The 26,250-nt window shown below is 46.6% G+C and overlaps 1 protein-coding gene across 2 annotated transcripts in view; it reads left to right on the top strand.

Moving 5' to 3' along the window:
• Window positions 1–26,250, top strand: part of LOC109905468 (RNA-binding protein Nova-1) — a 57,534-nt gene that overhangs the window by 8,739 nt on the left and 22,545 nt on the right. For both annotated transcript variants that reach the window (XM_020502852.2, XM_020502853.2), the window contains 2 exons: window positions 3,019–3,162; window positions 23,464–23,630. In XM_020502852.2, coding sequence (XP_020358441.2) covers window positions 3,019–3,162; window positions 23,464–23,630 — 311 coding nt within the window. The remainder of the gene's footprint in view (window positions 1–3,018; window positions 3,163–23,463; window positions 23,631–26,250) is intronic.

Genomic DNA, 26,250 nt, shown 5'->3' with positions numbered 1-26,250 from the left:
TGGTTTAAATGTGGAAGATGCATTCAGTTGTACAACTGACTAGGTATCCCCTTTCCCTATATATACATTCAGAGGGGAAGCTAACTGGTTTCTGTGTTACAATTCTACCAAGCATTCATACCACTGACATACTTTTATGAGCTATTTTGACTGCGACTAAGCATGTATCTTAGGTCATTTTGATTTTGTACATGGTCATACCTAGTTATAACCAGTTATAACCATAGGCAAGTACATAAGATGCTCCATATCCATATCTCAGGTCAAGATCACTCCAACAGGTCCCTCTCCACCTAAAAAAAAAAAAAACTTTGTCCATGACAGCCAAAAGAGGCTCGATATAACACACCCCTTCTTACATGTTTCTCTTGGGGTCAATCTTCTCCAGGTGAACCAGGGACTTGAGCTGCTCAGCTTAATATTATGTCTCTGGAGAAACCTGGATTCAAATCAATAGTTTTTTGGATTTTCCCGAGAACAGGGATCTCCCACCCTGTTCCTGGAGAGCTACCCTCATGGAGGTTTTCATTCCAATCCCAGTTGTAACTAACCCGATTCATCTTATCGACTAGCTCGTTATTAGAATCAGGTGTGATACATTTGTGTTGAAAAAACCTACAGGACGGTAACTCTCCAGGAACAGGGTTGGAGATCCCTGCCCTAGAATAATGACTTTTCGGAGAATACACAGAGATTCAGAACATATCTGAGTTCTGTATTGCAGTTCTATCAAGTATTTAGACCATTGGCAGACTTGGAATACCTATGGCAGATTTTTATATTCACAAAAATAAGGTGGTTTTGTAGACGGTCATACGATACGTGGTAGAGAAAAGTCTCATTTTAGGAGAGTACATGGGGAGGTATATCTTTGCAGGTGATCCGTCTATCTGATACAGGTCCCCCTAAACCCTCTGGTGGCATGGATAATTTGTAATTATGTCCCCAGAGAAACCTAGATTCAAATGAAGGTCCTATATATACCATTTCTATCGGCAGAATGATGTGTATTTGGCTGGGGGTCAGAATGACCCCAAAGGACTTGAATGTAAAAAATGAAAATCCATACAATTATTTCGATTTATTAAGAAAAAGTGGACTGACAAAGTCATTAAAACAATTGAAGATTTGAATAAAACCACCTTAGGACTATGATCAAAAGTATGCCTATGGGGTCAGAATGTCCCCAGTCAGTAGTTTGAGGGTTAAAGTCCCTGTCAGGGAAGAGGCTATAGACCTTAAAGTCCCTGTCGGGGAAGAGGTTATAGACCTTAAAGTCCCTGTCAGGGAAGAGGTTATAGACCTTAAAGTCCCTGTCAGGGAAGAGGCTATAGACCTTAAAGTCCCTGTCAGGGAAGAGGCTATAGACCTTAAAGTCCCTGTCAGGGAAGAGGCTATAGACCTTAAAGTCCCTGTCAGGGAAGAGGCTATAGACCTTAAAGTCCCTGTCAGGGAATAGGCTACAGCCGGTAGCTGGCTTAAGGCTTCCACATGCTTCAGTTCAGCTGGCGCCTAGGTATGCAAGTGTGCTCGACCGCTTGAAAAGACCTTTGCTTGAAAAACTAGAAAAAACTGTTTGTCTATCTTGAGATGCCATAGCCAGTAAAACACTTCCTCAAAATAGTCACAATTCAAGAAATCTGTCATTCATTTGGACGTTTTTGCCAAGGAGATCTTAGTTGCACAATTTTAAATCTAACTAGGATGTTTGGTGCAGTATTTCTCCAGTGAACAAATGTGCATGAAAATAAGTTGTCTATCGTTGAATGGCAACAAACACTTAAATGAAGAAACCCTACTGGTGACCAATCACCGACGAAGGGGCGTAGACTTCGGCTTTTGAATTTCGGCTTGCCTCGAGAAAGAATGTTGCATGAACGAACAGCAAAAAAAGAAACTGTCCCAAATGAACAAAAATGTCACAGAATGTTGTTATAATATATGTAGGAACTGTTCTGAACTGTTTTGGATGGGAAGCATGTGGACGCTTCAGGAGGCAGGTAGCTATCGCCCTTCAAAACAAAGGTACTTTTGTTCCGGGGGGGGGGGGGTTGTTTCTTCTATGCTACTAAACCCCCATCTGCCCGCTTTGAAGCAATGCCTTCATGTCTTTGATGTTTCAGTTGTGTTCCTAGGCCTGTGTGCCTTCATGTTTTGTCCTATATCCAAGAAGGGTGGGCTGAGAGCGATGTCAAAGTGTTCTCTGTTAATGTATACAGTAGTTTCGAAACTGGCCAAAGTGTAAGGGACATTTATGGAAACCAGACTGTGTAGCAGTAGATGGTGTATATAAGGGAATATGGTTATGCAATGTGTGACTGTTTCCAAAAGAATTACATCTATCCAATTAGATTTAACAAATCCCATCCCTTTATTAATAACGGTCTGCCAAGATGATGACAAAGAGTAGGTTCTTCTGTGAAACGCAAAAATTAGATTAAAATAATTAGTGAAATGATTTACAGCTGGGGCCTCCCTGGTGGCGCAGTTGTCTAGAGCACTGCATCGCAGTGCTAGATGTGCCGCCAGAGATTCTGGGTTCGAGCCCAGGCTCTGTCGCAGCCGGCCGCAACTAGGAGGTCCATGGGGCGACGCACAGTCGCACAGTCACAGCCCAGCGTCGTCCGGGTTAGGGAGGGTTTGGCTGGCAGGGACTAGCGACTCCTGTGGCGGGCGACTCCTAGGTGTACGGTGTTTCCTCCAACACATTGGTGCAGCTGGCTTCCGGGTTGGATGTGTGTTGTGTCAAGAAGCAGTGCGACTAGGTTGGGTTGTGTTTCGGAGGACGCATGGCTCTTGACCTTTGCCTCTCCTGAGTCCATACGGGAGTTGCGGCAATGAGACAAGACTGGGGGGGGGGGGTTTACAGCTGTAAATGCATAGAAAGAGGATAGTTGTTGGGGGAGAAAGAGGGTGCAAAACAGAGATGGATGATAGTGGCTGTATAATTTTACTACAGGTAAATGGATCACCTGAGTGTAGTATATTCTTACTTCCTTTTCTGTTTCCTGCCTGCAGAGGAAGGTGAGTACTTCCTGAAGGTTCTGATCCCCAGCTATGCGGCCGGCTCCATCATCGGCAAGGGCGGACAGACCATCGTCCAGCTGCAGAAAGAGACCGGCGCCACCATCAAGCTGTCCAAATCCAAAGACTTCTACCCTGGTGAGTGCTCATTGACCAGTGCTATATTTCAATCAATGACGCTGTATTTTAGAGATCTTTCGATATACAGTAAATAAGCTTATTTCCGGAGTGTCCTATATGAATTTATTTTCTGACCTCTGCCTCTCAAAGAGGCTTCCCTTTTCCCAGACGTGTTGTGTCTGAAACCTGATTCCACTGGGTAACAGACATGGCCTCTGTCGGGGCTCAGGTTTCATGCAGCCGTGGAGCGAACACAGAGTCAAGTTCACCACAGATACAGGATTAGGGTTAATTAAAGGTGAAATTGTATTTGCCTAAACTGAGATGCGCCTCAGCTATGTGCCCAGGCTGTCAGTGAAGCAGCTTGTGTGCTCGATGAGAATTTGCTCTGTACATCGCAGGCAGGAAGGGATACATTGAAATTATGAGACGAACCAATCACTGTACATGTTATATCTCTATCGCACTCAATGGGATTCTTGTCTGGACATGTGAAATGGGAGAAGGTAGAATCAGTTTCAGATGTTGGGCTCCTTGTTAGAAGAACATTCTAATTCCCTGTACATCCTTCTACTGCTAGCCATGTCAACAGAACAGGCCATCTCTATTGTATCTCCTCTCCCTGGGACTCAAGACCCCATACTCCAGCCAGCTAGAGCAGATGCAAGATGCGAGACCCCCACCACCCCCCAACACTCCTCCCTTATTGCAATTGGCAGTAACTAGCGATCTTATGTTGAGAGGGGTTGAGATAGAGAGTGAAAAGGACCACAGAAAGAGGGAGGAAGAGAGTGAAAGGGGGCTAAAGAAAGAGATGGCTGTAAGGGCCCCTTTCTGTCGTCTTGGGGGGGGGGGGGGGGGGGGGGTCCTTCCTCTGCACTGAAGGAGGCATCTGTATGCAAATGAGCACCGGGCGGCACTTCCTGGGTGACAAATCAAAAGGTCCACCTGCTGCGATGTCCTGTCTGGGAGGGGGGCACGGAGGGAGGCGCTGGGCGTAGTGGGTGCCGTGGGGAATGATGAAAAAAGTTGAATCAAGTCAGAAGCAAATGGCCGTGTAGCGCTTGAGACTGTCCCACCGCACAAGACGTGCTCCCTCAATTCAACCTGGGATAGTGCCTCAATTCAACCTGGGATAGTGCCTCACCAGCATTTAATTCCCAACCAATTAGTTGGCCACAGCAGTATTGGGCCGAGACAGGCAACATTCATTATTATTGGAGCCAAGATTTATTAGATACAGCCCCTTCCAAATATAGGCCGCTGCAATGTTTACTGGAAAGTAGAGGCCATATTTTACTGCGACCTTGCGTGGACAGAGTGGAGGCGCGCTGCTCAATTTTACAAGGGCTGAAAAAAACGTAGATTAGAAAGAAGATCTCTGTATGACAGCGTCTTTGCTCATAACTGCAGGTGTCTGGGCCTATAGGGAGAGAAGGTTAAGGATGCTGCGGCCATTCGTGTCCTCCATTACTCTTTCTTTGGGGATCACAAGCAGAACAAAGATATTAAGACATTAGCCATCGCACCCAGAGCACAATTGGAACTGATCAAATCAAATCAAATGTTATTTGTCACATGACCCGAATACAACAGGTGTTGGCCTTTACCGTGAAATGCTTACTTACAAGCCCTTAACCAACAACGCAGTTTAAGAAATGGAGTTAAGAAAATATTGACTAAATAAACTAAAGTAAAAAAGAAAAGGTAACACAATCGAATAACAATAACGAGGCTATATACAGGGACGAGGCTATATACAGGGACGAGGCTATATACAGGGACGAGGCTATATACAGGGACGAGGCTATATACAGGGACGAGGCTATATACAGGGGGTGTACAGGTTAGTTAGTACAGGTTATGTGCGGGGGTACAGGTTAGTCAGGCTTTTCCCGCTCATGCTGTATGTGATATTGACATTTGAGAAATGCTGGAAACTGATTAAGAAAGTCAATGTCAACATTTCTCATTTCATGCCTTCAGATAGGCTCCTGAGTGGCACAGAGGTATAAGGCACTGCATCTCATTGCTTGAGGCGTTACTACAAACACCCTGGTTCGATTCCAGACTGTATCACAACTGGCTGTGATTGGAGTCCCATGGGGTGGCGCACAATTGGCTCAGCGTTGTCTGGGTTTGGCCGTCATTGTAAATAAGAATTTGTTCTTAACTGACTTGCCTAGTTAAATAAAGGTTCAATTAAATAAATAAAAAATGTAAATGGCAAAGAGCCCCAAGGTGCTATATGCTCGTTCACTTTCATATGTTAGCTGCCGACTAAGGAATACAAGAAGATAGCTAGGTGTTTTCCAGTCCAATTATCATCCAGGTGATGAGCTTACTTGTTCTGGGTCACCTCTCCAGTCTTTGGAAGATGTCTACTGTCTCCAGAGACCGTAAGTAGGTCAAGAGAATGGAGGTGGCGTCTCCTTCCCTCCTTTAAATTGAGGACCTGCTGCAAATTTGGGAGATACATTACAGTAAAATGCTTATTGTCACATGGTTCATAAAGACCACAGCCTTTACATGTTTTTGACCTATGAACCCACCTACAGGCTACCACCTCCAAATCGTTTGTCGTTGTCCAACTGTGACACCCATCCCCTAGGATGCCCTCCCGGTATGAAGTCACCACAGGGTCGTTTTAATGGGGTTCAAAGGTGACGATGGTGGAAGAATAAAGAACTCTCCCTTGAAGTGAGCGACAGTGCCCCTCCCCCCCCGTCTTGTTGTTTGTTCCTCAATGTTGACTCCCTCCACATTTCGCGTATCCTGACCAACCGCTCACTGATCTTTCCCTCCAGCTTCTCTGTCCCTCCCTATCGCTGGAGCGAGGCACCATATTGAAGCTTTGTCTTAATCCTCTGCCATGATTTCGGTTTTCAGTATTTAATACCTTGCCAACCCCCCCCCCCCCCCCCCCCCCCCAGGCATTATCAACATTACTGATTTCTCCCTTCTAAGCCGCTTAGGCTCTAAGCTTTTTGACTGAGGGATGAAAACCCGCAATATTGCATATCCAACTCGTTTGGGTGAAATGAGTTTTGTGTTTGTTTTCATTTACGGTCTATTTTCTAGATGAATCATTATTACCGTCTGTGGTTTAATTCAGTTATTCAGTTAATTCAGTATGTAATCTAAATACAATTGTTGATGTTGATTCTGACTGATTGTCAGAAATATTGGGATGAATGCATAGTTTGATGTGCCATGCCGCTTAACTGAGAGCTTCACTGTTGATATGAAGTTATGTTGTCATTCTCTCGATTGCCCTCTCTCTTTTCACTTCTGGTCAGCCATTCCAGGCTGTAGTTTTATTCCAGGAAGTGATGCTGTTCAGGGGATTAGTTAGATATGGGAAGGGGAATTTTAAGGCTAATGGTGGAAGGATACCACTATTTTGACTGTATTTTGATGTTAACCTCCGTGAACTCACACCTAGAGACAAACCAGTTTCATTGGGTTGAGATAGTTTTGCCTTGAACTGTCAATGATTTCTGTCATTGATTACCTTTAGAAAACATAGAAAATTCTCCTGTATCCACCACTGCCAACATTATGCCATTGGCATACATGTACAGCTCACAGGAGGCTGGTGGCACCTTAATTGGGGAGGATGGGCTCGTGGTAATGGCTGGAGCGGAATAGGTGGAATGGTATCAAATACATGCTTTGGTGCCATTCCAGCCATTATTATGAGCCGTTCTTTAAAAGCAACCATTCTCATTTTAATAGCAATACACTCCATCTTCATTTTAATACAATATCATGAACTCCACAGCACTTGGCTGATGCTGAGTCAATGCTACCTAGTTGTATGCAGTGCCTGTGTGCATGTCAGCCTAGTATGTGGAGGGTCTTTGTTGAGCAGCAGTAGTGACAGTGTCGCCAGTAGTAACAGCAGCAGTCGCAGTAGTCCCAGTGAGGGATCACAGGCTGGTGACAGGGTGTCCAGCGTCACCGTGGGGGCAGAGGAGGTCCCCTTAATCCCACTGGCTTTGTTTTGTTTTCCATCATGTGTGACGTCACCGTGAACGCCAACAAACGGCCCACTGGCTGAATAATTCCTCGGTGCCAGTCAGTGCCTGAGCGATCACTGCACGGTCTACCATGCCACCATGGGGCTGTCACGTCACAGGCAGGCAGCACACACAGGAGCACAGGGAGGATTAGAATGATGAGGATTAAACTACTACTTATCAGCCTCATCATCCACATTATCTTCACCGGGTTATTGTTTTGATTTGAATGGTTTTCTGGCATTATCAAGGTGGCCTTGCTTGTCTGTATATGACAGCTATGTTTGTGATGTAGTCAGTTTGGCGAGATAGACTGCTCGACATTCTGTTCGCTTCCAGGTCCACTCCATCACCCAGCTGCCTTGTGTAACTAACCCAGAGGCTTCACTTACCTCTGCCAATGCCTGCATCAGGCCACATCAATCACCCTGCCCAGCCAGGAAAGGCATGGCTAATCAATCTAAGAGCCACATCCATAGCAGAGTGCAGGACATTGTAGCTACCTGCAGACGTATATACCCAGATGCGTTCCTCTTCCCTCCGATCCTTTGCAGCTATCCCATTTTGCATCACTCACTCACTCACTCACTCTCTCACTCACTCACTCTCTCTCTCTCTCTCTCTCACTCACTCACTCACTCACTCACTCACTCACTCACTCACTCACTCACTCACTCACTCACTCACTCACTCACTCACTCACTCACTCACTCACTCACTCTCTCTCACTCTCTCTCACTCTCTCTCCCTGCTGTCTTCAGTCTCTGAGGTGGTGTACCTTCGCCGGTTCCATGTGCTCCAGCTTTTTAAATCAGATATAATAAAAGAGCTCACTGGGACCGGCCTCCATCAACATATCCCACAAATCAATTGTGCCGGGAGTGGGAGCATCCTGCCCGCCTGCATGGTGAAATATGATTGTCATCAACCCCCTACACTCTCACTATCAAACAACCCCCGATAATCCATTCCCTGCATAACCTCCATTGATTTAACAGGCCTAAGTCTGTGTTTACTTCTGGAAATGAGAACTGTGGCTAAGTGTGCAGGGAAAGGTTAAGGGAAGAGAGGCAGTAATCTTTTTCCACCCGCTGAGTTTTATCACACGGTTACTCATATCCCCCCCAGACTCCCCCTGCAGCACCACAGCCAGTCAGTCTGATAACTCACACCATAGAGTAAAAAAAATAGCAATGTTTTCTTAAAAATGCTTGAATAAAAACCAAATGGGTGCATTATCTCCAGCTGAAATTGTATGTCATGAAACTTGGTTTAAAAAATGTCCTGCAACAATATTCTCCTCAGTAAAAGAATGCAGGGGACAGTGAATCCAGTCATTATCTTACTTTCTTTTAAGAATCTTTGAACAGGTTCCTCTTCTGTGTCTAAATTGGGGAAATCTGACCCAGTGAATCTCACGCCACAGGGCACCTGCCAATCACAACATCATCAGACCTGGCAACCAATCAGAATACACCTCTGTGGTTGCCGGCACAGCAGACAGGCCAGAGCTGTCCTGTGATTGGCTGTAGCCGGGCTGGCTGACAGAGAGGGACGGGGGCTTTTGTTACAGGCTGATTATGTACGAAGGGCGTCGAAAATAGCCCACCTCAATCCTTCCTTTGTGCTGGCATGACAAAGCTCTGCCCCAGCTGTGCTGTCTCCTCTCTGGGACTATACAACAACTGCTACTGCCTGACCTAAAGAGGCCCAGACCTACATAGGACTAATCAATGCTAGAGCCTGTTTGTTAGAGGGGGTTGATGCAGGCATATTAATTTCTATGGTTGAAGACACAAGTAAAGAGATTATGGCTACGGGTCTTTTGTTTCTGAGAGAGTAGCTGTATGAATGGATGAGGTTTCTGAGAGAGTAGCTGTGTGAAGGGATGAGGTTTCTGAGAGAGTAGCTGTATGAATGGATGAGGTTTCTGAGAGAGTAGCTGTATGAATGGATGAGGTTTCTGAGAGAGTAGCTGTATGGATGGATGAGGTTTCTGAGAATGTAGCTGTGTGAATGGATGAGGTTTCTGAGAGTGTAGCTGTATGAATGGATGAGGTGAATGTGGAAGGAGAGAGTTGTGCCTTAATTAGAGGTGGGAATGTGTATGTGACAGATTGGGGGAACAGAGAGAATGGGAGGGAAAAACAGAATGGGAGAGTGATGAAGGAAAGCAATATCCAGTGGTTTGAATGGTCAATGATGGCCCCAAACTGTCAGCGACAATAGAGAGTGGTGGGCCACTCTTAATGACAATAGAGTCTTTGCCATTGTGACCGCTCAGCCCCTCAAGGGTGGGGGAAGGGGGAAGCGAGTTGGTCGCCCATCTGCCTCAAGAGGTTCATGTCACACTGTGTGTGGTGTGTGTGTGCAGGCACTGGCCTATAGTTTGATCTGTTTTAGCATGTTATGCATTTGTTTGGTTGCTAGCTTGACCACATGTTTGGGTGTGTTGTATAAGTTTGATAGCTACAGTAATTCTACCAGTGGAGGCTGGTGGGAGGAGCTATAGGAGGATGGGCTCATTGTAATGGCTGGAATGGAATAAATGGAGTGGTATGAAACAGATCAAAACGTATGAAAACCACATTTGACTCCGTTCCATTGACTCCATTCCAGCCATAACAAAGAGCCTGGCCTCCTATAGCTCCTCCCACCAGCCTCCACTGAAATATGCTGTCTAAGGAGATACAAACCCAGGCTTTCTAGCTCATTGTACTATCCTAGCAGTTAATGAAATAATGCAACTCACTCTCCATGTCTTGTCAATGCCATGAGTATGATTTGATATAATCACAATATATCTTGTTGTTGTGTACCACCCTGCTGAAGCCAGCAGAATATAGTTGATGGCTATCAAACTGCCTGACTCTCTCTTCACGTCTTGTCATCAGCTGCATATTTTCTGCGAGCTCATCACAAAAATGCGTGGTCTTTATTTAGGCTTGCTTGGCTAAGCAACAAGGCCAGCCTCTTCAGACAAAAAGAGGGGTGAAAAAACGTTACTGTGGAACACGCCATGAGTGACAGTGTAGGAGACAACAGACGTTCTGGCTTCAACAACAGAGTCGAGTTAGAGAAAAGAGTTGACGTGTTCTCTCCTGAAACATGTTGTCACAAAGCTCAGCCCCACCCACTGAGACGTCTGAATCACCACCACAATTGACTTGTTTTGTCATCTGAATTGAGCTGCATTGTGGGATGTTAGAGAGCTGAGAGAGAGAGACTTCCTGTGTTCGCATCACCGGAGGTTGGTGGCACCTTCATTCGGGATGACGGGCTCGTGGTAATGGCTGCAGCAGAATCTGTGGAATGGTATCAAATACATCGAACACACGGTTTCCAGGTGTTTGATGCCATTCCATTTGCTCCTTTCCGGACGTTATTATGAGCCGTCCTCCCCTCAGCAGCCTCCACTGGTGCACATGCATGCTTGTGTGTGTATACGTGTGTACGGTGTTCTCGAGGTACAAAGCAGGAGACAACACGCCCCTCGTATTCCACCCTGCCTCGCAAAACAAAGCAGGGTTTTGTGGGACTGCACTGCACGCCCTGTTGCCTTGGTGATCGGAATCAAAGTGACAGCTCCCCAAGCAACGGCGCCCTCTCCCCTCCCTTCCTCCCCCCCCCCCCCCCCCCCCCCTCCTCTCCTTTCCTCGCCTCAGCAGGTGTAGCAGGAAGAGGAAGATGTCTGTCACTTCGGGCCTTGTGTCTCTGCTAGAGGAGAGGAGGGTGACGTGGGACTGCGGCTGCGCAGCTCATCAGCGGCTCTCCGTGTTCGACTTAGATCGAGGGGGCCACAGATTCAGGAAACCAATGGGTAGCGAACAGCGCTGCAGTCGTTTCTGTGCGCCCGCGGAAAGGATGGGGAAAAAACACAGCAATGTCAGATTGACCTTTTACTTGTATGGAAGTTCTACCTCGATAAGAGAACTGGATTGTTTCGAAGCCTTTTTGGATTCGATAACATTGTGGTTTTGATCGTTTACGTTGGTTGGGTCTATCGTGGTTGTTATAGGTAATGCATTACTTTCAAGTATTAAGTTATAGAGCAAATATAGTGAGCTTTTAATCATGATTATGGTCGCTGGCTTTATGCTACTGTTCAAGCACAGATATTCAAAGGGAGAACGTGTGAAAAATACAAGATCTTTATATGCAAATCGAGCCATCTGTGCTCCAACTGGATTGCCTGGTTTCTCTGCCGCGCAGACACCCAATAGCAGGGTTGGGGCCCTGAGTACGCTCTCCTGTGATTGCACACTCACCACAATGACACTTAGCATTTATGGTTGCCGTGGAGACGTCCCTCGTTGCTGAACGAGGTTAGAAGCAAAGGTCTAAATCTCCTAATGTCCTTGCCGTGGGTGGAGACACTGTCTGAAGGAAAGAGAGTGTATGCCGCAACTCTCAGCGGAAAGAAATGGAAGGTCTTAAAGGAGCGTGCTGCACTTTTACTGCCTGATGGAGACCTGCTTTGTGTGTAGTTTGCATTCCCTTTAAAATGGAAGGTGAGCGCTGACAAAGAGGTTCATTGAAAAAGAGAGCTGCCCCGGTAGTGGATTTCCCCCCCATCTTTACAGACCCAGTCTCTTACATGGGGACAAAGCTCCCCCCCTGTGCCCCCTCCCACTCACCCCCGGTAACCCCCATCTCCCCCCTAAAAAAAAAAAGACCAGGTTCCACAGCTGCCTCTAGCTCCGTCCCCTGTCCCTCCATTATCTCTAATCCCCAGTGAAAAGCTCCCCCCTTCACACCCCAAGTCCGCCCCGCCCCAACCCCCTATATCCTCGCCCCCTCTCTGTGGTTCATTTCCCCAAAGCCATTAGCTGGAACGGCCCCTTCAACACACAATCTGCACTCTCACTTTAATTGCGGCAGATCGGGGCACGCTAATTAACTGTGACCTGGCAGAGGGGTCTCATTAGGGGGCAACGGGGCGGGGGAGCAGGGCAGGGGGGCAGGGCTGTGGGTGTGTTGGCTGGGGTCAGTACAGTTGGTGTCCAGCCACGTCATGAGACAGCCGGACCCATTGTCACATGGCTGCTGGAGCCCTGAGAGGGCTTGTGATGAGATCTTGATGGGTTTCATAACCCTTGACCTGAGTCTGATGATGCGTGGCGTCTACATTCTGGGGTCTTGTTCTTCTCTTGCATGACACACTCTAGATGATAATTTGAGACAGTTTTTATTTATTAACTCGCTAACCAAAAATACAGTATATGGTGATTTACGATGTATTTTTTAATTACAGAGAAATATGGAAACAGTAAATCAACCTAATGTTTGCCCAGCATGAATTGGTGAGGCTGTTTATGAAACAAATTATTTTGGGTCAGTTGAAATCATAGCCATCCAACGCCATAGGGTTTTGATGAATGATAATGACATCAGTGTTGAATTGGGATGCTTTACTGTCAGTGAGTTTTTCATGTCACTCCTAGAGCAGCGGCCTCAGCTCCACTGCATTAGTAAAGACGGGTGAAACCTTGGTCCCGTTAGTCACTAAAGACATTGCTAATTGTTGTTTTGCTGATAGCTAATTGCTATTTTTTCACCCTGCTGTTGGAACCACACAAACACCCCCCAAAAAGACTGAAAGAGGACACCCATAAATCAGATGAGAGAGAGAGAAAGAGTAAAAATATCTGTAGAAAGAGGAGGAGAGAGAGGAGGCGAATGGATGGAGTAGGAATGGTGTCCCGTGCATTTTGTTAGTTGAGTCAGACCCTCTCCTCTGCATAATTATAGTCCTGCTGATTATGTCTCTAGTCTAAACACAGAGAGGCCTATGAGAGGCAGCCCAGGCCAGGGTCGCCCATGGGCCGCACGTGCGATCCCAGCCTTCAGCCCCCCTACGCCTCCTCTTCCTGGCAGGTGCGAGAGGAGAAGGCTGCTTTTCAGAGGCTTCTTCTGGAGCTGCGCGCTATACCGCCTTACACCTCTAACCGGGATGCGAGGGGACAGGGGATCGTCAGTCCGCCTGCCAACAGGCAACGAGAGAAAAAGGGGGGAATCGAGGGGGGGCAGCATCTTAACCCTAACAAACCCCCACGCTTCCTGGGAAAAGCCAAATGACTCGCCTTGACCCATACACTCAAACCTTTGGCGTTCTCATGCTGAACCACATTTGAAAGGAAACGTCTGATCCACCGATTCAGCTGTAGAGTCTTTACTAGTGTCGTCTCAGAGACTGGGTCTCCACTTGAGAAATCTTTCGCTGTTTTCTAAAACATGCCGTCCTGTACCAGGAGGTGGTTTAGCTATTTCACAACATATTGACTGACACGTAGCTGTCTACTTGACACTCCAGTGAGTGTTAGATTCTGTTTGTTTAGGAGAGAGCGAGAGCACATTCATATAGGTGAGTTTGCCTTTCATAGTGCTTACACAGTGTAGAACAACACTTGTGATAAAGGATGTGCCGACATCGGCAAGCATATGGGTTTCATGTGGTTTTTCCGTGGGATTGCGCGATTCAAATCAAATCGTATTTGTCACATGTGCCAAATACAACAGGTGTAGTAGACCTTACCGTGAAATGCTCACTTACAAGCCCTTAACCAACAATGCAGTTCAAATAGCAGCCCATGTAGGGCTGAGTGCAGACTGCAGAGCCTCTGTTATTTGGCTGAGGCCCGTTCACAGGCTCCATTGCCTCATTGCAGTTTGCAGCTGTATAAAATAGGGAACAGATTTTATATGATGTAAAACGGCAAGCATCCCCTGTCTCCATGGAAAAGGTCATTTGTTGAGTAAACGCTGTGGTGCAGATGAATAAGAGTTTAGAAGGAACAACACTACTCACAACACGTGCCCATGGAAACAATGAAAAGAACTCTGTTTCGAATCTGCGGCTCCCACTGGACTCCATCATCATGGCTGGAGAAGGTGTGGTGGAGAAGGAGAGGTGGAGAAGACGACGTGGAGAAGGGGTATTGGAGAAGAAGAGGTGGAGAAGAAGACGTGGAGAAGGGGTGGTGGAGAAGGAGAGGTGGAGAAGACGACGTGGAGAAGGGGTGGTGGAGAAGAAGAGGTGTGTGTGGGGGGGGGGAGGGGGGGTGACCGGCCCAATAAACCCTGCAGCTCGTCAGGGGAGCCACACGACCAGGTGGAGGATAGAGGGAGGAGGGTGGTAACGGAGGGTGAGTCACTGTGGGTAGGAAGGGAGGCAGCTGACACACGGATAGTAGATGGTCAGAGGGGCAAAGGGTAGGGTGGGGTGGTTGATGCCAGCTGACACAATCTGGCCACCCTCCAGACCAGACCAGGGGGATGTTTAGACAACTTTGATGGACGCGGGGCGAACGGGGACAGGTGTGCGGTACCCAACACCGCCAAGGGGAGATGTTCTTAATGGGGATGACAAAAAAGAGTTGAGGACAGGGAGCATTTGGGGTGGGAGGGTAGGGTTAGAGGCTTAGAGCCCTAATCGACTGCCTTCAGCTGCCTCCACCCCATCCCCAGAGTGAAGGCTTCACCAGGCCCCCATCTCTTTCCATCGACAGGAGCCACCATGGTCTGGTTGACCCTGGAGCCCGGGCCCACTGCAGAGAAGGTCACAGCCAGCCTTAATGCTTCTTAAAGCCCCGGGCCACTGCTGCCAGTCTAAACTCAGACCTCCATTCCTGTCCTCCTCACACACACACACACACACACACAGGGCGCTAGAGGGATAGCTCGGGTGGGAGTCAAATAGTCAATTCAACATAATAGAGTCCAAGTAGAAAAGCAGGCGGGCGCACAATTGGCCCAGCGTCGTCCGGGTTTGGCTGCTGTAGGCCGTCATTGTAAATAAGAATTTGTTCTTAACTGACTTGCCTCGTTAAATAAAGGTTAAATAAAATAAAATACAACTTTTTTTTTTAAACCTAACTGTGGTGAGAGGTTGAGGAGAGGGGGGGTGATGTTCAGAGAGGGAGGGCTAGGGGGGTGATGTTCAGAGAGGGAGGGCTAGGGGGGTGATGTTCAGAGAGGGAGGGCTAGGGGGGTGATGTTCAGAGAGGGAGGGCTAGGGGGGTGATGTTCAGAGAGGGAGGGCTAGGGGGGTGATGTTCAGAGAGGGAGGGCTAGGGGGGTGATGTTCAGAGAGGGAGGGCTAGGGGGGTGATGTTCAGAGAGGGAGGGATGGGGGGTGATGTTCAGAGAGGGAGGGCTGGGGGGTTGATGTTCAGAGAGGGAGGGCTGGGGGGTTGATGTTCAGTGAGGGAGGGCTGGGGGGTTGATGTTCAGTGAGAGAGGGCTGGGGGGTTGATGTTCAGAGAGGGAGGGCTGGAGGGGTGAAGTTCAGTGAGGGAGGGCAGCCAAGAGCCTCTCTTCTCTCCCCCCTAGCCTCATTCCTTCATCCCTCCCTCCCTCCCTGCCTCCCTCCTACCCTCTCGATCTCCTCCATCACCCACTAACCAAGAGTAGCTGCCTCATTATTCATAGTGTGTGCGTGTGTGTGTGTTGGTGTGTGTGCGAAGGGGAGTGTGGGTGTATCATAATTAGGCCGTCTGTGCAGTACGGCCCGGCCCAGGGGTTGATGAGACAGGGTTTCAGAGTGCTCCAGCCCCCCCCCCCCCTCCTCCTCTGATCTCATCTCCTCCCTCCATCTGAGCCCAATGCGGATGGCAATCAGTCACCGTTAGACTGATCTGGGCTGACCAAGAATTCACACGAGGTCCAGTTACCACACAAGCCCTGAGACCACAAATGAGCTGCTGAAATGTGTATATGTAACTGTGTTTCTGTGTGTGTTTCAAATGTGCACGGTTTAGCTGGAAGAGAGCATCTATTCTAGGTATATGTGTGTCAGTGTGTGATTATTTTCTTGGTCTGTGTGCCTGGTATGTGTGCATTAAGCAGAGTGAATGTTTGGTGATTATAGCAGTATATATAGGCCTCTGTGAGTATGCTTTTGGACGTGTGAGTTTTCTGTGTGTGTGTGTGCATGTGTGTGTGCGTGCGTGTGTGTATTGTGTGTATTGTGGGTCAGATGTTTTAGGATGTTAGTAGTATCAGCCACTTGAAATCATCTCCATAGTAAAAACACGTTGCTCCTCGCTAACGCAGCCTGGTTCACAGCCAAACAAGGCTGGTTTGACACATCTCCTTACTCTGGCTCTGTGGCCATGTTAACATGCAGTTAGACCCGTTTGAAATTTAATTGGAAGAAAGTGTGACAACTGTCCATGGAAATTACAACTTCCAAGAGTCCTTACAGCAACCTGGCAGAATGTGTTTTTCTCTGGGTAACACCCCTCCTTTCCCACCACTGTCTCTCTATCACTCTCTCTCTCTCCCATATCTTCTCTCTCGCTCTCTTTTTAACTCTCTTTCCTTCTCTCTCTTTCTAAACCCCTCCCCCCTCTCTCCCTCTCCTGTGCACTGTCTACTAGCTGGAAGGTCTCAGAGAGGTGTGAAAGAGGGCCTTAGGGGGGTGAGGGACAGAGTGTGAGAGAAGATGAAGTGCACACCAGCGGAGAGAGCAGACATGGCATCTTTTCAGCTGTTTGCACGGCATGGGCCCCATAACCATGACAACGCCATTCTTGCTGGCTGAAGTCGAACTGAGTAAAAGTGGGGGTGGCTGAGTGGACAGGGGGGGAGAAGGCCCAGGACTCACTCAAAAGAGTGACATCACCTTAGAGGAATTTACTGTTTCTTCCAAGTGCTTTTGTTATTCTTTTGAGATTTTCTTATTCTTCCTCTGGTGTACTCAATCATTGCAAAGCTGAGGAGGAGGCTGTGAATTATGTTTGCTGATTTGCTGTTACAGGTACTTATTCCTCTAGAAAGCTGCAGGCCAGTTGTCCACACCAACATTCCGTTTTCATATGGTTTCCTAAATGACCTAAATCCGTTCCTTGGCTGTACTCCGGCCCAACCTGGCCCTCAGACTCAGTGGCTGCAGAGTGTGTCTCTCTCTCTCTCTCTCTCTCTCTCTCTCTCTCTCTCTGACCACTCATCTCATCCACATTCAAAAGACATAAAGTGATTTTGGACGGCAACCATTTGCCAAGTTTCCTTGACCCCCACCCCCTCCTCCCTTACTGTTCATGATTGCATAAGCACATGCAACGTCCACATCCAGTGTAGTCGCCTCACATGCAACCTCTCTTTTTTAAATAATAGCACATTACGTCACCCAACAGGCAACAGCTGCCCCGTAATATTTTCGGGGGGCCTGCCGGTTGCCTGGGTGACTAGGAGGAATAGTCATGGGTCTGGACTGAACCAACCCCCTCCTTCTCTCCAGCAAAACACACATAAACACATTGCATCCCTGGAGACCCCAGTCTCCCAGCACCTCTCTCTCCTGCTTTGTGTGTAGGGCTAGACAATGAGCCCCCGACACTCAGGGGACCCATCTGTTTCAAAAGTGCAATCAAGTGAGCCGCGATGGGTGGACAGGAAAATACGAGTCACAGAGGAAGGGTGAAGCCTGTTTTTATATTCTCCCCTGTCTCTCAGTCGTCCTCGTTGACTCTTTCTTACACACTCTTTCTCTCTCTCCCTCTCGCCATTCCCCTCTCTCTCTCTCTCTCTCTCTCTCTCTCTCTCTCTCTCTCTCTTTCTCCCTCTCTCTCCCTATTCCCCTCTCTCTCTTCCTCTCTCTCTCTCTGATGGTCATCAAGCCAGGAAACATCTGTAACCCCTTCCACGGGTAAGAGTTCATGTTCCAAAACCTAGTCAGAACAGGCAGAGTCTTCTGCTACAGTGTCCCCCTGTCTGCTGAGACAGATAGCTCTGCCTACTTTGTCCCTGGAGCTGGGCCGGGTCATTAAGCCATTTCTATGGGTTCAGTACCCTGTCAATCAATGAATCAATCAATCTCTCTCTGCTAGGCTGGTATCAGCTTGTGGTCAGCACTTTCTAAATGACAGTGAGTTCTTCCCTTGGAGACATGGGTTTTTGATCTATTCAACCTTTGTGGTGTGACTCAGTGTTAACCTGTAATCTAAAAATAGTTTAACACCATAAATTGACCATAAGGTTACTGGAGAGTATGCATTCTGTTTACCCATGAGAACAACACACTTCGAGTGTCTGAGAGCTTTCTTTTAATCTGGATTTGTTTTTGTTCTGCATTTACACAGGCAGGAGAATTCTGATATTTTTTACACAGGCAGCCTAGAACAAACACAGCATATGTGACATGGCTGAGTGATTCTGCCTCATCACATTTCCTCTATTTTGTGATATTAAACCCATTGAAACAAAATGGATGAAAGTCTCCCCTATAATAGGCCGATAATCCTTCTATTAGATCAAAGGTACACAGTTTACCGGGTTTACCCAGGGCCTATGGAGCTCCTTTTAATGAGCTTACATTAAACCTATCCACCATATCTCAAAGTTTAAGATTGGTATGTATCAGGCTTTTCCCCTCTCTAAGGTTATCCCAGTGTGAATCCAGCCATGATAGAATACTGGATTGTTTTCAAGAAGTCTCAGAATTGGAATAAGGGATTGAACTGGGATGATTTCAGTGAAAGCGGTAGAATTAAATACATCTTCAAGTGCTTCCTGGTGGTCCAGAGATGGGCTCTGCCATTGGACGCCCACCAGATTTAGCCAGGAGAAGTGTGTATGTAAGAGCTGTGTAAAAGGACATTTAGGCGGAGGGTTGCCCCCTCTGCTGCTGCTGCATGTGAGGTTTGTCATGCTCTCAGGGGCAGGGGAGCAGGGGAGGCCAGGGCACACATCATCTCTCAGCAGCTCCCCTCTCTGCCCGTTCGTGCAGGGAATGAATGAGTCACACAATTAATGATTCCATAAAAACAACTGCTCTTGAAATGGCCCATTGCTCTCAGCATGGCAGTTGTTGTTGTAGCTGAATTCTCCCAGCCAGGCCATCCATCTACTACATGAAGTGCTTCTCAATGACTTGTGTCAGGCCAACGGCTCCAAAACGAGGTTCATCTGACCACATTTGAAGAAAATATTTGACCTGTTCCCTATAATGCCCATCAACAGTTCAGTTGTATTCGTATTTTCATTCATTTCAGGTTCAGATGATTGCAGAAGGAAATCCTTCACCCGTAGAAATTGTAAATAAGAAAGTACTAAATACTTTTAAGCAGTCTTGTGTGCTTTTAATTGGGAGGAAACCAGGGGTTTCCCTGCCATAGTAACTGTAACTAGAGCAGTAACCAGGTAGAGGTTAGTCAGACCAACACGAGTAGTAAGGATGGGACTGCCAACTGAGCATGCTCTGTGAGCACTGTGGGAGATGTCAACATAGCAGAGAAAAGCTTTGTCAAACAGTGACACTTCTCCTGCAGGGTTACCACATGTAACCTCACCCCCTCCCTCCCATGCACACACACACACACACACACACACACACACACACACACACACACACACACACACACACACACACACACACACACGCACGCACGCACACACATTTCCCCTTTAGCTACATTACAATAGTCATCACTTTCCTAGGCCTTCATTTAACGAGTAGGGTTCAACTGTGCTGCTGAATATCAAACCTTAGGCAGAGAGTATATCTATAGAAATGACCAATACAATTGAAAATACAGGAAAACAGTTGCAAAAAAAAGGTACAATTTGATAGGATCTGATAGGATGGCCTTTGCTGCAGTATAACCAGTCTGCCCTCCCCTCCCCACCCCTCTTACCCACATCAACATGCCAAGACAATGGCCATCTCTGCCCTAATAATCCACTGGCTGATTGGTCGGGCCCAGATTACCCATGGGACACCAGCTGTCAGGAACTCACAGAGGCTCTTTACGCCAAGTGACAGTCTGAGATTCCTCAATTGCTCTGTATTAATAGTGCGCCACAACTGGTACTGCGTAGGGCCAAACTCAACCCCGTTGGCCCAAGAAAACAATGGAGGGAAAGGAGGAAGCAGGACGCTGCAACTGGTCGGAGGCGATAAGGACAAATGTCAGTCCAGCCCTAACAGAAGAGAGAGGGAGGGAAACAGGGAGAGGGAGAGGGCTCGGTTTGGGACTGGCCTAGTTTCTGCCACGGTATGAGGGCTTTTAGGCGGGTTGCTTTCCTTTCATGGTCTAAACACACATGTTCTGAGAGAACGGTGATAATATATTTACACAGAGAGAAGTTGTGTTGGTCTTGGATGCATGGCGCCAATGCAACTGATAAAGGCAGTAGAGGAAGATAATTAACCAAGGTCTGTAGCAAGGCTGAAAGAATCTGGACCTAAAAATGAAGTGCTTACTGTATAGTACTGGTAACGCAGAGGTCGACATTGTAAATAAACCCTTTTATTGTCCAATTCCCCTCCTGAGGGACACTCCAATGTCAGACCAGTCAATGACTCGTGTTACTATTGAATTAGTTGCAATATGAAGTCTTTCAGTAGACTCCCTGTCCAACACTAGTCATTATGTCCTGTAGGCCATTCTCTGAACAACAAGACACTCCATAGCCGTGTGGCTGTTGTTTCAGCTGCGTTCACAACTTCATCCAGTCATGGGATCACAGTACAGTGTAACACTGAACAGATGTGGCCATGTGGCCATTTTAAACATGTCTCACTGCTAATCATGGTTGTAGACATGCAATAGTGAAGCCAAATGGTTGATAATGAATGTAGCAGATGGGTTGCTAGTACAGTGCCTTGCAAAAGTATTCATCCCCCTTGCAAAAATCCCAGTGGCTAGATGTGCCAAGCTTATAGAGACATACCCCAAGAGACTTGCAGCTGTAATTGCTGCAAAAGGTGGCTCTACAAAGTATTGACTTTGGGGGGGTGAATAGTTATGCACGCTCAAGTTTTCCATTTTTTAAATATTAGTTCTTGTTTGTTTCCCCAAAAAAAATATTTAGCATTTTCAAAGTGGTAAGCATGTTGTGTAAATCAAATGATACAACCCCCCCCCCCCAAAAAAAAAATAGGGGGTGAATAGTTTCATCAGCCACTGTGTGTATATATATACAGTGGGAAGAACAAGTATTTGATACATTGCCGATTTTGCAGGTTTTCCTACTTACAAAGCATGTAGAGGTCTGTAATTGTCTGTAATTTTTATCATAGGTACACTTCAACTGTGAGAAACGGAATCTAAAACAAAAATCCAGAAAATCACATTGTATGATTTTTAAGTAATTCATTAGCATTTTATTGTATGACATAAGTATTTGATACATCAGAAAAGCAGAACTTAATATTTGGTACAGAAACCTTTGTTTGCAATTACAGAGATCACACGTTTCCTGTAGTTCTTGACCAGGTTTGCACACACTGCAGCAGGGATTTTGACCCACTCCTCCATACAGACCTTCTCCAGATCCTTCAGGTTTCGGGGCTGTCGCTGGGCAATACGGACTTTCAGCTCCCTCCAAAGATTTTCTATTGGGTTTAGGTCTGGAGACTGGCTAGGCCACTACAGGACCTTGAGATGCTTCTTACGGAGCCACTCCTTAGTTGCCCTGGCTGTGTGTTTTGGGTCGTTGTCATGCTGGAAGACCCAGCCACGAACCATCTTCCATGCTCTTACTGAGGGAAGGAAGTTGTTGGCCAAGATCTCGCGATACATGGGCCCATCCATCCTCCCCTCAATACGGTGCAGTTGTCCTGTCCCCTTTGCAGAAAAGCATCCCCAAATAATGATGTTTCCACCTCCATGCTTCACGGTTGGGATGGTGTTCTTGGGGTTGTACTCATCCTTCTTCTTCCTCCAAACACGGCGAGTGGAGTTTAGACCAAAAAGCTCTCTTTTTGTCTCATCAGACCACATGACCTTCTCCCATTCCTCCTCTGGATCATCCAGATGGTCATTGGCTAACTTTAAACGGGCCTGGACATGCGCTGGCTTGAGAAGGGGAACTTGCGTGCGCTGCAGGATTTTAATCCATGACGGCGTAGTGTGTTACTAATGGTTTTCTTTGAGACTGTGGTCCCAGCTCTCTTCAGGTCATTGACCAGGTCCTGCCGTGTAGTTCTGGGCTGATCCCTCACCTTCCTCATGATCATTGATGCCCCACGAGGTGAGATCTTGCATGGAGCCCCAGACCGAGGGTGATTGACCGTCATCTTGAACTTCTTCCATTTTCTAATAATTGCACCAACAGTTGTTGCTTTCTCACCAAGCTGCTTGCCTATTGTCCTGTAGCCCATCCCAGCCTTGTGCAGGTCTACAATTTTATCCCTGATGTCCTTACACAGCTCTCTGGTCTTGGCCATTGTGGAGAGGTTGGAGTCTGTTTGATTGAATGTGTGGACAGGTGTCTTTTATACAGGTAACGAGTTCAAACAGGTGCAGTTAATACAGGTAATGAGTGGAGAACAGGAGGGCTTCTTAAAGAAAACTAACAGGTCTGTGAGAGCCGGAATACTTACTGGTGATCAAATACTTATGTCATGCAATAAAATGCAAATTAATTACTTAAAAATCATACAATGTGATTTTCTGGATTTTTGTTTTAGATTCCGTCTCCCACAGTTGAAGTGTACCTATGATTAAAAAAAATACAGACCTCTACATGCTTTGTAAGTAGGAAAACCTGCAAAATCTGCAGTGTATCAAATACTTGTTCTCCCCACTGTATATATATATATATATATATACTGTAGAAATATAGGACTAGTGCATAGAGCATGACATAGATCCTTAATCTGCTGTATTACTGTAAGCGCACTTTGACCTTGGGTGATGTTAATTACTCAGTAGTATTCATGCAGCCTAACAGGCTTCATTTAGGTATATCATCACTGTGTACATTTCAAATGACCTGACACACCATAGTATAATAGTCATGGACTTCATTTAAGCATGCCTCTAGTCAATTTAGTATTTTCATTCTAGCCTGGTCCGAGATCTGTTTGTGACATATACACAACTCCTGTATGATACTTTTGGTGAGACAATGACAATAGGAGTTGGCAAAACAGTACAAAACAGATCTGTAACCAGGCTGTATTCATCCTTCTGACCCTGTATGACTTTACTGGTGGAATTTGACCAGGCGTTACTGATATTACTTTCACAGATGGGATTATTATTATTATTACACAATTCCTATGTTGGCCGCCATCTTGGGAAAGACCAGAAGTGAAACTTTTGACATTTGGGAAAAGAGGGAATCACTGGACATTAAAGAAATACACATTCTGTTTTTTTTATGTTTGATTAGGCCTACACATACTCATAAAATGACATTTTCTGAAGATGTTTGATGGGTAATGAGAGTACATTACCAGTAATAAATATTGCATATGTTCTATATGTATTTGTCAACAACCAAAGCTCCTACCAAAATCTTTAAGTTAGTAAGTCATGTTCTGTATGTGTTTCCGTCTGTTCTCAAGGCACGACAGAGCGGGTGTGTCTGATCCAGGGGACAGTGGAGGCTCTGAATGGAGTCCATAACTTCATCGCTGAGAAGGTGCGGGAGATGCCGCAGAGCACCCAGAAATCAGAACCGGTCAGCGTACTGCAGCCACAGACCACCGTCAACCCTGACCGCATCAAACAGGTGAAGCCCATTACCATGATCCCAACCCCTGCCTTTTTTCTCTCAAGACCCTCTAGTGTTGAGACCGAGACTACATTCTCTCCCTGGACTAAATGAGAGTTCAAGCTGAGAGTGTATAGTGAATGTAAAAGGGAGTTTCCCATGTGTTTTTGTAACCTATTTCATGCCAACTGAGGCAATGAAAGTGTCTGTGTGCGTGTGCGTGTGCACGTACACGTCTGGTTGTAGATGTGTGTTGGGTAGGTAGGTATGAACGTGACTTAGCAAACTGACAATCCTGGACTGAACCATTATGGAGGAGCGTCAGTGCGGTAGCTGAGCCAAAATGTTGACCCCTGAGCTAGTCAGCCCAAAATGGATGATTCTAATCCCAGTCATTAGTTTCTATATAGCCTCACTCCATTGTCTGTGTGTTGGCAGCTACCATCTCACAACAAGGGGTGGAAGTCCTTATTATTTGTCTTTCGAAGAAGGCCCAATCTAATAAATCATTGCAGTGTGAGTTTGTGGCCAAGCTCTGATTCTGTGTCTGCACGAGGCTCGATGCAGGGAGGGAGTGTTCCCGGCTTCCATGTTAACAGACAGAAAGAGACATCCTCCGGCTGTGATATAATCCACTCAGACAGGACACGGAGGCTGGGGTGTGGGGTTTCTTGCTCTTCCAGATAGGCCCCCTTAAAGCCACACGTGACATTAACCATGGGTCGCTAGCCTCACTAACCTCAACCTGTCACCGGCTATCACACAGGCCAGGGTCTGGAAGGAAGCTCCCCCAGCACTGCAGAGGAAGTGTGGCTCATAAGTGTCGTCCAGCTAAAACACATAGATGAGGTGTTAGAAGTGGCAAAGGCCATCCTCCAAAAATCCACATCAGGGCTGAGACTTTCAGCTCATTTGTGCTGCGACATTTAATCCAGATGATTTGCTCTTTCCATCACCCTCTCCAGCTTCCACTTCCTTGAAAATCAACCGTAGCGGAACCATCGAATGAAAATTACAAGAAGAATTGTCACTGTATTTTTTTCATATAGAACTCTGTTGTTTGGCCTTTCAGAGTCCACCAGTTCATACCAACACAGAACAGGCTCAATTAGGCAAGCCATTGATCCCCCCCCCCCTCCCAATCTCTTTAAATGATTATCACTTCTGGCCACTTGATGATTGCACTCCATTGATCGTTCGGGGAGGACCTGCATTGTTTTCATCTGCATCATTGACCCTGCTCATCTATTTACCGTCCCGTTAATTCAATTACCCTTTAGGACAAAGAGCACATGTTGGGTATTAATAATTCAGAACTTGAGTTCTTTTCTGGTATCTGTGCTATGTTTTCGGCCATGCTCATCCCTCATGGCGTTGTCCCTTCTGTGCTTACCGAGCTCAGACTCAGTGACGGGAGGCCATAACCTAAATTCGTGGAACACAACACGGCCTGCTCCCTCTCCTGCCGCGCGGCCAGCCCTTATTATTAACGTGTGTAATTGTAGGAGTTATCAGACGAGTTACACACCTCTCTGCTGGCTAAAGAATAGTCCACTGGGGAAAAAGCTACTGCAGAGTGGACATTTTGCAGTTCTGATATAGTCAGGAATTTATGCATAATATACACTTACACACACATTATACAGGCAGGCATGCATGCACGCACACACACACACTCATAATGTTTCCTAGGAACACACGCACATACAGTGCATATCGAAACTGATGCACGCGGATACACAAACCAGTATTTAAAGGAAAGATGCACTCATTTTGAATGTTGTACGTTTTTGCACAACTCGTCACACCAGCTGTATTTCTGCCTGCTTGAGCGGCAATTAGCTCAAGATGTACATGAAATGACCCCCGGAATTGATAGAACATCACTCAGAGAACATCACTAAAACGAAATAACATTCAAAATGGGCGAATCGTTCCGTTAAGCTTTTGAGTGAACTTGGAGTGACCTTGGATCAATCCAACGATGGATTGATGGCAGGGCTGGAAAAAGAACAGCTCCTATGGCATCAGATAAAAGGCAGTTATTTTAGACAGAAATAATTCCCGTGCCTCTCTTTTACTATTAATAATAATGAGTTTGAGAGTGGTGTGTGGAAGGATTCTGTGTTTGAATTACAGACAGACAGTGTAGCCTGTCGATTGCTGGACTATTAGTAATGTAAGCTCTTCTCCAAACTCCCAATAGTCTGGTTTCATTTGATGAATGGACTTCCATACTCAACCCAAAGGCCCAACGCATGCGCTTTGAGGGCTAAATTTTGGTTGTGTGTGTGGTTATTGTTTCAACGTGGTTGTTGTCACGAGCACGGCTGTCGTGGCATGTGTCTCGTTGTTGGTCACCCTAGGGAGCGGAGTGAGTGAGAGATGTAAGATCAGATGTAAAGTCATGTTAAGCAACAGCTGCCAGCCTGGCTCTCTGTGAGGTACAGCCGCTAATATCCACTAGCCAAATGGAGACAGGACAGGCAGGAGCACAGGCAGCTTACAAAAAATAAAAGCTAACGCCTAACTCAATCAAATCACTCAGGACAGACAGACAGGCAAGCACAAAACACATTCACACCCACCGACGCTGAATCTCACTTAACATGGAGCGACATTCAAACTGATACCTAGG

Source organism: Oncorhynchus kisutch, linkage group LG15 (assembly GCF_002021735.2).
Source record: "Oncorhynchus kisutch isolate 150728-3 linkage group LG15, Okis_V2, whole genome shotgun sequence".
Taxonomy (NCBI): domain Eukaryota; kingdom Metazoa; phylum Chordata; class Actinopteri; order Salmoniformes; family Salmonidae; genus Oncorhynchus; species Oncorhynchus kisutch.
Note: the sequence above shows the minus strand (reverse complement) of the source record. Positions and strands in the feature narration are given on the sequence as shown.